This window comes from Oncorhynchus gorbuscha, linkage group LG24 (genome assembly GCF_021184085.1).
Source record: "Oncorhynchus gorbuscha isolate QuinsamMale2020 ecotype Even-year linkage group LG24, OgorEven_v1.0, whole genome shotgun sequence".
Taxonomy (NCBI): domain Eukaryota; kingdom Metazoa; phylum Chordata; class Actinopteri; order Salmoniformes; family Salmonidae; genus Oncorhynchus; species Oncorhynchus gorbuscha.
The window spans coordinates 43,076,652-43,091,510 of NC_060196.1; the positions used below are offsets into that span (position 1 = coordinate 43,076,652).

At 48.8% G+C, this 14,859-nt stretch overlaps 1 protein-coding gene across 1 annotated transcript; it reads right to left on the bottom strand.

Moving 5' to 3' along the window:
• Positions 1–8,639: 8,639 nt before the first annotated feature.
• On the bottom strand, positions 8,640–14,260 carry nkain1 (sodium/potassium transporting ATPase interacting 1). Its single transcript, XM_046326485.1, has 8 exons — positions 13,740–14,260; positions 13,117–13,505; positions 12,250–12,387; positions 10,852–10,932; positions 10,516–10,713; positions 10,381–10,441; positions 10,083–10,164; positions 8,640–9,925 (listed from the first exon to the last, which is right to left on the bottom strand). The coding sequence occupies exons 2-8, from the start codon at positions 13,168–13,170 to the stop codon at positions 9,916–9,918; spliced, it is 624 nt and encodes a 207-aa protein (XP_046182441.1). The 5' UTR covers positions 13,171–13,505; positions 13,740–14,260; the 3' UTR covers positions 8,640–9,915.
• Between the last annotated feature and the right edge of the window lie 599 nt (positions 14,261–14,859).

The following is a 14,859-nucleotide window of genomic DNA, read 5'->3' on the forward strand; positions in this document are numbered from 1 at the left end:
GGGGACCACTCCTCCTCGAGGTAGACTATACTCTCTGTCGGCTCCCGAACGTAAGGCTCTCGAGGATTATTTGTCTGTGTCTCTTGACGCCGGTACCATAGTGCCTTCTTCTTCTCCGGCCGGGGCGGGGTTCTTTTTGTTAAGAAGAAGGACGGTACTCTGCGCCCCTGCGTGGATTATCGAGGGCTGAATGACATAACGGTTAAGAATCGTTATCCGCTTCCCTTGTGTCATCAGCCTTCGAGATTCTGCAGGGAGCCAGGTGCTTTACTAAGTTGGACCTTCGTAACGCTTACCATCTCGTGCGCATCAGAGAGGGGGACGAGTGGAAAACGGCGTTTAACACTCCGTTAGGGCATTTTGAGTACCGGGTTCTGCCGTTCGGTCTCGCCAATGCGCCAGCTGTTTTTCAGGCATTAGTTAATGATGTTCTGAGAGACATGCTGAACATTTTTGTTTTTGTCTATCTTGACGATATCCTGATTTTTTCTCCGTCACTCGAGATTCATGTTCAGCACGTTCGACGTGTTCTACAGCGCCTTTTAGAGAATTGTCTCTACGTAAAGGCTGAGAAGTGCTCTTTTCATGTCTCCTCCGTTACTTTTCTCGGTTCCGTTATTTCCGCTGAAGGCATTCAGATGGATTCCGCTAAGGTCCAAGCTGTCAGTGATTGGCCCGTTCCAAGGTCACGTGTCGAGTTGCAGCGCTTTTTAGGTTTCGCTAATTTCTATCGGCGTTTCATTCGTAATTTCGGTCAAGTTGCTGCCCCTCTCACAGCTCTTACTTCTGTCAAGACGTGTTTTAAGTGGTCCGGTTCCGCCCAGGGAGCTTTTGATCTTCTAAAAGAACGTTTTACGTCCGCTCCTATCCTCGTTACTCCTGACGTCACTAGACAATTCATTGTCGAGGTTGACGCTTCAGAGGTAGGCGTGGGAGCCATTCTATCCCAGCGCTTCCAGTCTGACGATAAGGTTCATCCTTGCGCTTATTTTTCTCAAATCGCCTGTCGCCATCTGAGCGCAACTATGATGTGGGTAACCGTGAACTGCTCGCCATCCGCTTAGCCCTAGGCGAATGGCGACAGTGGTTGGAGGGGCGACCGTTCCTTTTGTCGTTTGGACAGACCATAAGAACCTTGAGTACATCCGTTCTGCCAAACGACTTAATGCCCGTCAAGCTCGTTGGGCGTTGTTTTTCGCTCGTTTCGAGTTTGTGATTTCTTACCGTCCGGGTAGCAAGAACACCAAGCCTGATGCCTTATCCCGTCTGTTTAGTTCTTCTGTGGCTTCTACTGATCTCGAGGGATTCTTCCTTATGGGCGTGTTGTCGGGTTGACAGTCTGGGGAATTGAAAGACAGGTTAAGCAAGCACTCACGCACACTGCGTCGCCGCGCTTGTCCTAGTAACCTCCTTTTCGTTCCTGTTTCCACTCGTCTGGCTGTTCTTCAGTGGGCTCACTCTGCCAAGTTAGCTGGTCATCCCGGTGTTCGAGGCACTCTTGCGTCTATTCGCCAGCGCTTTTGGTGGCCGACTCAGGAGCGTGACACGCGCCGTTTCGTGGCTGCGTGTTCAGACTGCGCGCAGAAGAAGTCTGGTAATTTTTTTTTCTGCTTCTGCTCCTGGTCTTGCTGGGTCTCAGTCTGTTCCCTGCCATCGCATCTCTCCTGTTCTTGTTCCTGCCCTTGCTGTGTCTCAGTCTGTCCCTAGTTCTCATTTTTTTTTTTTTTTTTTTTAGAGTAGTACCCTAGTTTCCCTTTTTATCGTTTTTCGTTACGGTCCTGAGGAGAGGAGTTGGGTTCTTTCTCGGGACGTGCTGGACCGTTTGATCTATGATTTCCTCCGTTGCCGCCAGTGTTCCTCCTCGAGAGCGCCAGGAGGCGCCGGTGAGTGGGGGGTACTGTCATGTTTTGTCTTATATCATCTTGTCATTTTGCTTTTCCTTCTGTTCGTTTCCCCCTGCTGGTCTTATTAGGTTCGTTCCCTTTTTCTATCCCTCTCTCTCCCCCCCTCTCTCTCCTCTCTCTATCGTTCCGTTCCTGCTCCCAGCTGTTCCTATTCCCCTAATCATCATTTAGTCTTCCCACACCTGTTCCCGATCCTTTCCCCTGATTAGAGTCCCTATTTATTCCTTTGTGTTCCGTTCCTGTCCCGTCGGTTCCTTGTTTTGTATTCACCATGCTGTGATTGTGTTTCGCCCTGTCCTGTCGTGTTTTTTGCCTTCATCAGATGCTGCGTGTGAGCAGGTGTCTCTGTCTACTACGGCCTGCGCCTACCCGAAGCGACCTGCAGTCTGTGGCCGCTTCTCCAGTTATTCCCCTCTACAGACTAGAGGATTTCTGTTATTCCCTGTTTGGACTTAAATAAACTCTGTTTCTGTTAAGTCGCTTTTGGGTCCTCTTTCACCTGCATGACAATCATAACCGCCATCGATAAAAGACAGTACTGTTCAGCCGTCTTCATCGACCTTGCCAAGGCTTTCGACTCTGTCAATCACCATATTCTTATCGGCAGACTCAGTAGCTCCGGATTTTCAGATGACTGCCTTGCCTGGTTCACCAATTACTTTGCAGACAGAGTTCAGTGTGTCAAATCGGAGGGCATGCTGTCCGGTCCTCTGGCAGTCTCTATGGGGGTGCCACAGGGTTCAATTCTCGGGCCGACTCTTTTCTCTGTATATATCAATGATGTTGCTCTTGCTGCGGGCGATTCCCTGATCCACCTCTACGCAGACGACACCATTCTATATACTTCCTGCCCGTCATTGGACACTGTGCTATCTAACCTCCAAACGAGCTTCAATGCCATAATACACTCCTTCCGTGGCCTCCAACTGCTCTTAAACGCTAGTAAAACCAAATGCATGCTTTTCAACCGATCGCTGCCTGCACCCGCATGCCCGACTAGCATCACCACCCTTGATGGTTCCGACCTTGAATATGTGGACATCTATAAGTACCTAGGTGTCTGGCTAGACTGCAAACTCTCCTTCCAGACTCATATCAAACATCTCCAATCGAAAATCAAATCAAGAGTCGGCTTTCTATTCCGCAACAAAGCCTCCTTCACTCACGCTGCCAAGCTTACCCTAGTAAAACTGACTATCCTACCGATCCTCGACTTCGGCGATGTCATCTACAAAATTGCTTCCAACACTCTACTCAGCAAACTGGATGCAGTTTATCACAGTGCCATCCGTTTTGTCACTAAAGCACCTTATACCACCCACCACTGCGACTTGTATGCTCTAGTCGGCTGGCCCTCGCTACATATTCGTCGCCAGACCCACTGGCTCCAGGTCATCTACAAGGCCATGCTAGGTAAAGCTCCGCCTTATCTCAGTTCATTGGTCACGATGACAACACCCATCCGTAGCACGCGCTCCAGCAGGTGTATCTCACTGATCATCCCTAAAGCCAACACCTCATTCGGCCGCCTTTCGTTCCAGTACTCTGCTGCCTGTGACTGGAACGAATTGCAAAAATCGCTGAAGTTGGAGACTTTTATCTCCCTCACCAACTTCAAACATCAGCTATCTGAGCAGCTAACCGATCGCTGCAGCTGTACATACATAGTCTATTGGTAAATAGCCCACCCATTTTCACCACCTCATCCCCAGTTTTGTTTTAAATGTACTTTTCTGCTCTTTTGCACACCAATATCTCTACCTGTACATGATCATCTGATCATTTATCACTCCAGTGTTAATCTGCAAAATTGTAATTATTCGCCTACCTCCTCATGCCCTTTGCACACATTGTATATAGACTCCTCTTTTTTTTCTACTGTGTTATTGACTTGTTAATTGTTTACTCCAAGTGTAACTCTGTGTTGTCTGTTCACACTGCTATGCTTTATCTTGGCCAGGTCGCAGTTGCAAATGAGAACTTGTTCTCAACTAGCCTACCTGGTTAAATAAAGGTGAAATAAAAATAAATTTAAAAAGTCATGAGGGGCCACAGTCAGGGTCGGTTCCAGGCAAGTGACATGTGGTTTTATTGATTTTGGTAGTCATTCTTAGTCAGATATCATATTAACATGAAATAAGTCATGACAAAATGCGTAAAATTGCAGAAAATTCATTTTAAAATGGGAGTTTTCACTCAAGAGTGGGGCTACTGAAATGTTTTGCTGCACGGATTTAGAGCTAATTTCACGCAATTATATGCATTTTGCCATAGGGTGGAGAGAAATTTTTGAAGTTGTTAATATGATATCTGAGTGAGAGTGACTAACAAAGTCATTGCCCCCCCCCCCCGGTCGGTAATTAGACCATGATTGCTGCAAGGCTAGATAGCTGGCTAGACTAAATTAAATTTAAAAAATGCTAACTTGGGCCAGTTGATTGACTGACATAAGAGACAAACTGCTGATGCATAACCACATTTCGAAATTGCACCTGGTGTATTCTACTATTCTAACTCTCAACAGTAAATTGAGATCCAGTCACGTTCTGTCCACCGTTCGTATGTGTTTTCCTTGTTTTAGTGTTGGTCAGGACGTGAGCTGGGTGGGCATTCTATGTTGTGTGTCTGGTTTGTCTATTTCTATGTTTGGCCTGATATGGTTCTCAATCAGAGGCAGGTGTTAGTCATTGTCTCTGATTGGGAACCATATTTAGGTAGCCTGTTTTGTGTTGGATTTTGTGGGTGATTGTTCCTGTCTCTGTGTTTTGCACCAGATAGGGCTGTTTTTTTTTTTTTTTGGTTTTCCACGTTCATTGTTTTGTAGTGTTCATGTTTATCCGTTTTTGATTAAACATGAGTCAATATAACCACGCTGCGTTTTGGTCCTCCTCCACTTCACCACAGGAAAACCCTGACAGAATCACCCACCAACCAAGGACCAAGCGGCGTGGTAACGGGCAACGGAAAAAAGCAGCAGCAGGAGAAGGAACAGAGGCAGCAGCAACAGGAGCAGCAGCAGCAGCTCTGGGAGATGCTGCACTATTTGGATAAATGGACTTGGGAGGAGATCCTTGATAGAGAAGGACCCTGGGCAGAGCCATGGATGGAATTGGAGCTGTCGGTGAAGCAGAGTGCTGAGTCTGAGAGTGTGGAGGATGTATTGGACAGAGTAGAAAGAAAGCTGTTGGTTTGGCATAGTATGCACGGCATACCAGTGCCAGCACCACGCATCAGGCCTACAGTGCGTCCCGCCTGTCCAGCGCTGCCGGAGCCTTCCTCCTCTCCAGCGCAGCCAGAGTCTCCCGCCTGTCCGGCGCTGTCAGAGCTACCGCCCCTCAGGCTAGAGGCGCCAGAGCCCCTCATTCCAGAGGCACCAGTGCTCCTCAGTCCAGCGCTACCAGATCCTTTTTCTCCTGTCTGCCCAGCGCCGCCAGTCTGCCCAGCGCCGTCTGAGCTACCCATCTGCCCTGCGCCGGCTGAGCTACCAGTCTGTCCAGCGCCGCCAGTCTGCCCAGCGCCGTCTGAGCCGCCAGTCTGCCCAGCGCCGTCTGAGCTACCCGTCTGCCCAGCGCCGTCTGAGCTACCAGTCTGCCCAGCGCCGCCAGTCTGCCCAGCGCCGCAAGTGCCGCCAGTCTGCCCAGCGCCGCAAGTGCCACCAGTCTGCCCAGCGCCGCAAGTGCCGCCAGTCTGCCCAGCGCCGCAAGTGCCGCCAGTCTGCGCCAGTCAGCCAGGATCCGCCAGTCGGCCAGGATCTGCCAGTCTGCCAGGATCTGCCAGTCTGCCAGGATCAGTTAGATCCGCCAGTGTGCCAGGATCCGCCAGTGTGCCAGGATCCGCCAGTGTGCCAGGATCCGCCAGTCAGCCAGGATCCGCCAGTCAGCCAGGGTCCGCCAGTACTGCCAGTCAGCCAGGATCCGCCAGAACTGCCAGTCAGCCAGGATCCGCCAGAACTGCCAGTCGGCCAGGATCCGCCAGTCAGCCAGGATCAGTTAGATCTGCCAGTCTGCCAGGATCCACCAGTCAGCCAGGATCCACCAGTCAGCCAGGATCCACCAGTCAGCCAGGATCCACCAGTCAGCCAGGATCCACCAGTCAGCCAGGATCAGTTAGATCCTCCATTCAGCCAGGATCCGCCAGAAGTGCCAGTCAGCCAGGATCTGCCAGTCTGCCAGGATCTGCCAGTCTGCCAGGATCCGCCAGTCTGCCAGGATCCGCCAGTCTGCCAGGATCCGCCAGTCTGCCAGGATCAGTTAGATCCGCCAGTGTGCCAGGATCCGCCAGTGTGCCAGGATCCGCCAGTGTGCCAGGGTCCGCCAGTACTGCCAGGCAGCCAGGATCCGCCAGTACTGCCAGTCAGCCAGGATCCGCCAGTACTGCCAGTCAGCCAGGATCCGCCAGAACTGCCAGTCGGCCAGGATCCGCCAGAACTGCCAGTCGGCCAGGATCCGCCAGTCGGCCAGGATCCGCCAGTCAGCCAGGATCAGTTAGATCTGCCAGTCAGCCAGGATCAGTTAGATCTGCCATTCAGCCAGTCTGCCAGGATCCACCAGTCAGCCAGGATCCACCAGTCAGCCAGGATCCACCAGTCTGCCAGGATCCGCCAGAAGTGCCAGTCAGCCAGGATCTGCCGGAACCACCAGTTAGCCAGGATCTGGTAGATCCATCAACCTGCCTGAGTTTCCTCTCACTCCTGAGTTTCCTCTCACTCCTGAGCTTCCCCTCGGTCCCGAGCTTCCCCTCGGTCCCGAGCTTCCCCTCGGTCCCGAGCTTCCCCTCGGTCCCGAGCTTCCCCTCGGTCCCGAGCTTCCCCTCGGTCCCGAGCTTCCCCTCGGTCCCGAGCTACCTCAGGCCAGTGGGGCCCATTGTTAGGTTTCCTAGGCCAAGGTTAGCGGCGAGGGTCGCCACTCAAGGGACACTAAGGAGGTGGACTAAGACAAATATGGAGTGGGGTCCACGTCCAGCGCCGCCACCACGGAGAGATGCCCACCCAGACCCTCCCCTACAGGTTTAGGTTGTGCGTTCGGAGTCCGCACCTGGGGGGGTTTGTCACGTTCTGTCCATCGTTCGTATGTGTTTTCCTTGTTTTAGTGTTGGTCAGGACGTGAGCTGGGTGGGCATTCTATGTTGTGTGTCTGGTTTGTCTATTTCTATGTTTGGCCTGATATGGTTCTCAATCAGAGGCAGGTGTTAGTCATTGTCTCTGATTGGGAACCATATTTAGGTAGCCTGTTTTGTGTTGGGTTTTGTGGGTGATTGTTCCTGTCTCTGTGTTTTGCACCAGATAGGGCTGTTTTTTTGGTTTTCCACGTTCATTGTTTTGTAGTGTTCATGTTTATCCGTTTTTGATTAAACACAAGTCAATATAACCACGCTGCGTTTTGGTCCTCCTCCACTTCACCACAGGAAAACCCTGACAGATCCCAAATCACATATTGTTTATGGAAAATTATGCTATACTGAACAAAAATATAAAAGCAATTTCAACTATTTTACAGTTCATATAAAGAAATCAGTTAATTTTAAATTCATTAGGTCCTAATATATGGATTTCATATGACTGGGAAAACAGTAGGTAAGGGCATGGATCAGAAAACCAGTATCTGGTGTGACCACCACCATTTGCCTCATGCAGTGCAACACATTTTTTTATTTAACCTTTATTTAACGAGGCAAGTCAGTTAAGAACACATTCGTAACACATCTCATTTGCATAGAGTTGATCAGGCTGTTGATTGTGGCCAGTGGAATGTTGTCCCACTCCTTTTCAATGGCTGTGCGAAGTTGCTGGATATTGGCGGGAACTGGAACACGCTGTAGTACGTGTCAATCCAGAGCATCCCAAACATGCTCAATGGGTGACATGTCTAATGAGTATGCATGCCATGGAAGAAGTGGGACATTTCCAGCTTCCAGGAATTGAGTACAGATCCTTGCCACATGGGACCGTGCATTATCATGCTGAAACATGAGGTGATGGCGGCGGATGAATGGCACGACAATGGGCCTCAGGATCTCTTCACGGTATCTCTGTGCATTCAAATTGACATTGATAAAATGCAATTGTGTCCGTTGTCCGTAGCTTATGCCTGCCCGTACCATAACCCCACCACCACAATGGGGCACTCTGTTCACAACATTGACATCAGCAAACCACTCGCCTACACCACACCATACAGTCTGCCATCTGCCAAGTACAGTTGAAACAGATTCATCTGTGAAGAGCACACTTCCATCGAAGGTAAGCATTTGCCCACTGACGTCTGGAGTCTTAACAGACTGCATTCAGGTCGAAACCCTGGTGAGGACGATGAGCATGAAGATGAGCTTCCCTAAAACAGTTTCTGACAGTTTGTGAAGAAATTCTTCAGTTGTGCAAAACCACAGTTCCATCAGATGTCCGGGTGGCTGGTCCCAGCCTGGTCTGGCGTGGTTACAAGTGGTCTTCGGGTTGCGAGTCCTCACAATGACATTAGAGGAGGCTTATGGTGGAGAAATTAACATTCAATTCTCTGGCAACAGCTCTGGTGGACATTCCTGCAGTCAGCATGCCAAATGTACACTCTGTCAAAACTAGAGACATCTGCGGCATTGTGCTGTGTAACAAAACTGCACATTTTAGAGTGGCCTTTTATTGTCCCCAGCACAAGGTGCACCTGTATAATGATCATGCTGTTTAATCAGCTTCATGATCCATCCTCCTGACAGGTGTGGCATATTTTGATAATGGAGAAATGCTCACTAACAATAATGGAAACAAATTTGTGCTCACAATTTGAGAGAATTAAACATTTCTGGGATCTTTTATACAGGTGTGTGTGTGTGTGTGTTTGTATACACAACACCAGACTGATTTCATTTAGAAAGTTTCTTTATTCCCCCCCACACACACACACACCTGTCTCATCCAAGTAAACCACTTCAGAAATACAGCCCTCCTATCCTCTCCTCTCTTCCTGGAAACACTCCCTGACCAGACCTATTGTATGTTGGTGAAATAAATCAGTGTCCTTCATATATTCCTTTCATCAATATCATCAGGTCAGACCAGTGATACTGTATCTTTAGGGATGGATGGAAGGAAAGAGGGAGTGAATGAAGTGTAAGGAGAGAATAAAAGGAAGGATAGTAGGGTGTGAGGCAGGACGCATTCTCCCCCAAAGTCAAGGAGGACATTGGGGGAGAAGCTCAATTACATACTCCTCACATCATCTCTCTCCTGGCCTCCTTTTCAAAACCCATTGGATGAGAAAGCCAGAGGTCACTCCCCTTGAACATTCTCCTCCAATTGGTTTTGAGAAGGAGGCGAGGAGAGTATGCGAGAAGTATGCAATTGAGATTCTCCCTGGGTCGTCTAAAGGTGAGAGGAGAAATGTAAAGGGACGTGGCTACACGATCACCCCCTCATCACCAAACAAAAGCAACAACCATTCATCAGCCAGATATGTACATGCACAGAATCCCCCATATCTTTACCCAGAGACACTAAAGCCCAATCCCTAACCAGTCCATTTTTGCCGTGATTGTGTCACCCTGTCACAACAGAACTAGGGACAAGCTTGGAATTCGACATTCGACTGTTCTATTACGACATCACATTCTAAAACGACAACATGAAGAGCTCTGCCCCATGTGACTTCGAGGCCCCTTCCACAATAGTTCAGAGGTCATCCAGCTAGTCCTGTAGCGCCACACACACACACACACGGGGTCGCAGGAATGTGGAGAGCCGGTAGGTGCAGTGTCCTCTCAATATCCTCAGTGTCCATTAGGATGTGACCACGCCCAATGTCTCCCTGCCATCTCCCCCTGCTTCCCCCTAGAACTGCTGGTACATTCACCTCAGGGGTGTCAGTCAGTTTACCCTTGGTTAACACATACACACACGGTTTCACATATACACACAGGTGAGTCTATCGTTCAGTTGTACTGTGACACACAGAGTGAATGTTCTATTCCCATGGCGACTCCGCTTCCCTGCTGAGGTATTGTCCGATAGGTGCGCCACCTTCACCTACCCAGCACTGAAAGAGAGAATGATATACAGTTCCAAGGAAAAACTAAAAAGGTCACACTAAAAAGTAGATATCTCTTGTTGAACCAATTCCCTCCCTACTGGTTAGGGGTTTAGGGATCACCGCGAGGTTAAGGATGAAAGGTTACAGGTCAGGGGTTACTTACGTGTAGAGGGGCTGCAGTTGGAGGTGGGAGGTCTTCTGAGGAGGCTGGTAACCATAGGAGTCAAAGCCACCAATGAAATCAACTGACAGAGGGAGAAAGATCAGAAGCTGACAGAGCACTCAGATGCAGATGGAACACTCAGACTGACAGGAACACTCAGACCGACAGGAACACTCAGACCGACAGGAACACTCAGACCGACAGGAACACTCAGACCGACAGGAACACTCAGACCGACAGGAACACTCAGACCGACAGGAACATTCAGACCGACAGAAGAAAGGTGAGCAACACTCACAGCTATCCTCGTCATCCTGGAAGACTTTGCTCACGTAGCAGGCATACACAATGCCAAAGAGCTGAGGGACAGGTAGACAGGATAAGGTTAGTATCATAGTGTGTGTGTTTGTGTGTGTGTGCGAGAGATACTCACAGCCAGTAAGACCTGTAGTGCAGAGCTCAACACCTCAATGTACTGGTAGTCAAGGAGACAGCCGGAGACGGTGATGACATGGTGGTCATCAGGGGCAATGCGGGAGTCCAACACTGGTGTTACTAGGCAACCAGGGCCATGCTCCATCCACCATGACCGATGCAGCGACGTATTGAAAGTCATCAGGAAGTCCCTGTCCTACACACACACACACACACACACACACACACATATATATATTTTAAAACATGTTATAAGCACACAAATGTTATAAACACATTCTAAACACATAAACACACATTATCAACATGCAATAAACAAACACACATCTCTTACCTGAGACAAGTGTCCCACCTCCAGGTAGAAACAGATGATGAAGGAGTTCCATCCCACCCACAGCACCAACCACACTGCATACTGACAGACACAGTGACAAAAAGGGGTTAGTGCGTGTGCGTTAACTAAAACTATGTGACCAAAAGTATGTGGACACCTGCTCATTAATATAGAGTTGGTCCCCCCTTTGCTGCTATAACAGCCTCCACTCTTCTGGGAAGGCTTTCCACTAGATGTTGGAACATTGCTGCTATAACAGCCTCCACTCTTCTGGGAAGGCTTTCCACTAGTTGGAACATTGCTGCTATAACAGCCTCCACTCTTCTGGGAAGGCTTTCCACTAGATGTTGGAACATTGCTGCTATAACAGCCTCCACTCTTCTGGGAAGGTGTTCCACTAGAAGTTGGAACATTGCTGCAGGGATTCATCCACAAGAGCATTAGTGAGGTCGGGCACTAACGTTGGGCGATTAGGCCTGGCTCGCAGTCGATGTTCCAATTCATCTCAAAGGTGTTCAACAAGGGCATTATCATGCTGAAACAGGAAAGGGTCTTCCCCAAACTGTTGCAACAAAGTTGGAAGCACAGAATCGTCTTGAGTGTTATTGTATACTGTAGCGTTAACATTTCCCTTCACTGGAACTAAGGGCTTCGCCCGAACCATGAAAAACAGCCCCAGACCATTATTCCAAACTTTACAGTTGGGTCTATGCATTCGGGGCAGGTAGCGTTCTCCTGGCATCCGCTAAACCCAGATTTGTCCGTCGTGCTGCCAGATGGTGAAGCGTGATTAATCTCTCCAGAGAACACGTTTCCACTGCTCCAGAGTCCAATGGCGGCAAGCTTTACACCACTCCAGCCGACGCTTGGCATGTGCATGGTGATCTTAGGTCTGCTCAGCCATGGAAACGTATTTCATGAAGCTCCTGACGAACAGTTATTGTGCTGACGTTGCTTCCAGAGGCAGTTTGAAACTGGGTAGTGAGTGCTGCAACCGAGGACAGACGATTCTTACGCACTTCGTGCTTCAGCACTTGGTGGTCCCGTTCTGTGAGCATGTGTGGTCTACCACTTCGCGGGTGAGCCGTTATTGCTCCTAGATGTTTCCACTTCACAATAACAGCACTTACAGTTGACCCGGGACAGCTGTAGCTGGGCATAAATTTGACAAACGGACTTTTTGGAAAAGTGGCATCCTATCACCGTATGTTGAAAGTCACTGAGCTCTTCAGTAAGGCCATTCTACTGCTAATGTTTGTCTATGGAGATTCCATGGCTGTGTGCTCGGTTTTATACACCTGTCAGCAATGGGTGTGGCTGAAATAGCCAAATTCACTCATTTGAAGGGGTGTCCACATACATTTGTGTATATAGTGTATGCATGCATGTATGTCTCACCAGTATGAGATAGCGGGATCTGAACTGCACGGTTCCAAAGATCCCCAGTATGACGGCCATGATTTGGAGGAAGTTGGCCAGGATAGGAGCCCACTGGTAGCCCAGGAAGTCAAACACCTGTCTCTGTAGTGCTGCCATCTACACACACACAGGTTTGTTTTTACTAAAAGAGTCCACCCGTACTTCTAGAGGATTGGCATGGTATTACATTGTTACAGTTTCACACGCAAACACACAGATAAGGAAACAACTGTCTCTCACACACACCGTCACACAGTCTGCCAGATGTTTCCATGGAAACTGCCAGGAGCTCCAGCTGCGGGTGCCAGGAGCACCAGCTGAGGGACTACCCCTGACACACACCCACTAATAAACTCCACAAACAACTGAAAATATGCTGTATTCCAAATGCCCAATGTCACACTATATCACAAAAAAATAAAACACACATACACCAACAATAGTACACCACCACACACATTATTCAAGTCAGAAAATAAAAGTATAAATTAAAAACTGGAAATGAAAAAGTTTAGAGAGACCGATAGAGCAGGAAGACAGCAAGAGGGAGCTCCCTTGTTATCCTGCTGTTACTTTCAAAAGCTGAAGGGTTCCTTTTCACGTGGTCTCCCAGAATACAGTGATCACCACACACTGTGTGGTTGCCAATAATACCAATAATGTGACACACACAGCTAGTAGTTTTGAAACACTTTTCAGTCAGTCAGACCAGCACTCCCTCTCAGTTACACACATATATTCGATGAGTGAAAGAGGAAATGAATAGGGATATAGTCAAAATATGGTCAACAACAACACCTTTTCTCATTCTCCCAATCACATTTCATCTCACCCCAACACACTCACCAGCTGCAGTGAACATATCGCCACCAGCGTGCATCTCCCGTCACAATTCCCCATCTTGGAGTGCTCTGGACGCGGCTTGGAGCCACAAAGGCTCCGGGGAAAGGACGGGTGGTCACCGGTCAGATCCAGACTGGCAGCCCGACTCAGATCATACCATGCCCGGCCAGATCTCGCCTAGAACCCGGCCTCTTGGTTCTTCTAGGTACGGAAGACTCCTTGAGATACGTTAAATCACACCGACACCAACCCAGCCCGACCCGCCGTGATCATTCTGTCGGTGGGTAGGTAAAGGTGGCTGTGGTTCGCCGGAGGTGTCCTCTTCTTCACGCGGCGAGTTCTGCGGTCCGACCACTAGGTAACGATTACGAATCGCCTCGAGCCGACCACACCTTCCGGTTGGTAGCGAAAGGAGGGGGCGAAAACCACACAGACAGACACAAAGAAAGACGGAAAGCTGTCATAACGGAGCAGGTCTCGCGGGTTAGCGGGTATACATTAGCATAATACGATAATGGGTAACACGGGGAGGAATTAAATGAGCGGATGGAGGTGGCCAACTGTCTGGGATGGCTAAATGAAATATGCCATGCACCGACACACACAAAGCCGTAATAGTGACTCACGGTTGGTTTTCAAGACGTTTGCGCTGCTTTCCCGTTCTCCGTAGGCCTCCGATGGCGTAATGCTAAAAACCAAGACTAGGGCTCTCTTCTGTCTCGCGGTGTCTTTGTCAACAATCGGTGGTGCCTGCGGGGGTGGGCGCGAGGGGGGTCGAGGAGGGGACATTGCAAGCCCCCCTCATTTCAAATGAGGAAATGGGCCGTGTTCCTTGATGGCGATCACCGATTTGACATGATGGGATTGAATAAAGTAAATTAGTGACCCACTAAATAGATTTTAACTTCAAACTTTGTCAAATAAATTATAAACTAAAGGTGAGGGAGTAAGGATGCAATTTTAAAGTAGTCGAAATGGGCCCCTATATTCTGCAGACTGCATGGGGAATCACCGCTGGTCAGCTCATTAGGCAGAGTGAAGATTAACTCAGAAATACAGCCTTCGTCAAATTGACCAAGACGCACCTCCAACAACACAACACCTCACATAATTCTACCCCCAAACAATTGATCTCAACCACTGGCATATTGGATTATATATGTGAGAGTTGACGCAGCCCTGTGATAAATATTCCCCGTTCTGTCAAAGGAAGGGGCGTAAAATATTTTGCTTGTCCATTCACAACGAGCCTCTCCAGGGTGCCGTTGGAGACACATCAGTGCGGCGCTCCAACGTTCCGTCAAATAAAAACATGAACATAAATCTTGTAGCAGATATAGAATATGGTAGAACCAGTATGTGGCCCTTTCAGTAGCATATAGGCTGGAGATAAAATGTATGACAATGTAATGAGACAGACATATTTTACACAAACATGTCCTAAAAACAGGACAGGTCAAAGTAAAATGGACAATATTGATTGGAGGATCACAACTGTTGTCCAGGTGGGGCAGAACATATAGGACCGGCCCTGTGGGTAGTGAAACCGGGGAAACCGGGAGCGCCAGACGTTCAGCAGAGACAAAAGAAACAGGACTAGCAGCCAATACAAATAAAATACTGGAATTGCCAGGCAGAAATCAGAGTGAGAATAATACAATACCTAGGACCATGCTCTGTCATGGTAGGCAGCTAGTGGTTAAATCATTCAAATACATTTGCATAAACGAAATCTAAATAATATAT

Bases quoted from the DNA above. Each gene is read 5' to 3' on its own strand.
- nkain1 (XM_046326485.1), bottom strand. From the start codon at position 13,170: ATGGGGAATTGTGACGGGAGATGCACGCTGGTGGCGATATGTTCACTG. The intron at 12,388-13,116 runs GTGAGTGTGTTG...GTGTGTGTGTAG, and splicing joins CGATATGTTCACTGCAGCTG to ATGGCAGCACTACAGAGACA. The intron at 10,165-10,380 runs GTGAGTGTTGCT...TCCCTCTGTCAG, and splicing joins CCAGGATGACGAGGATAGCT to TTGATTTCATTGGTGGCTTT.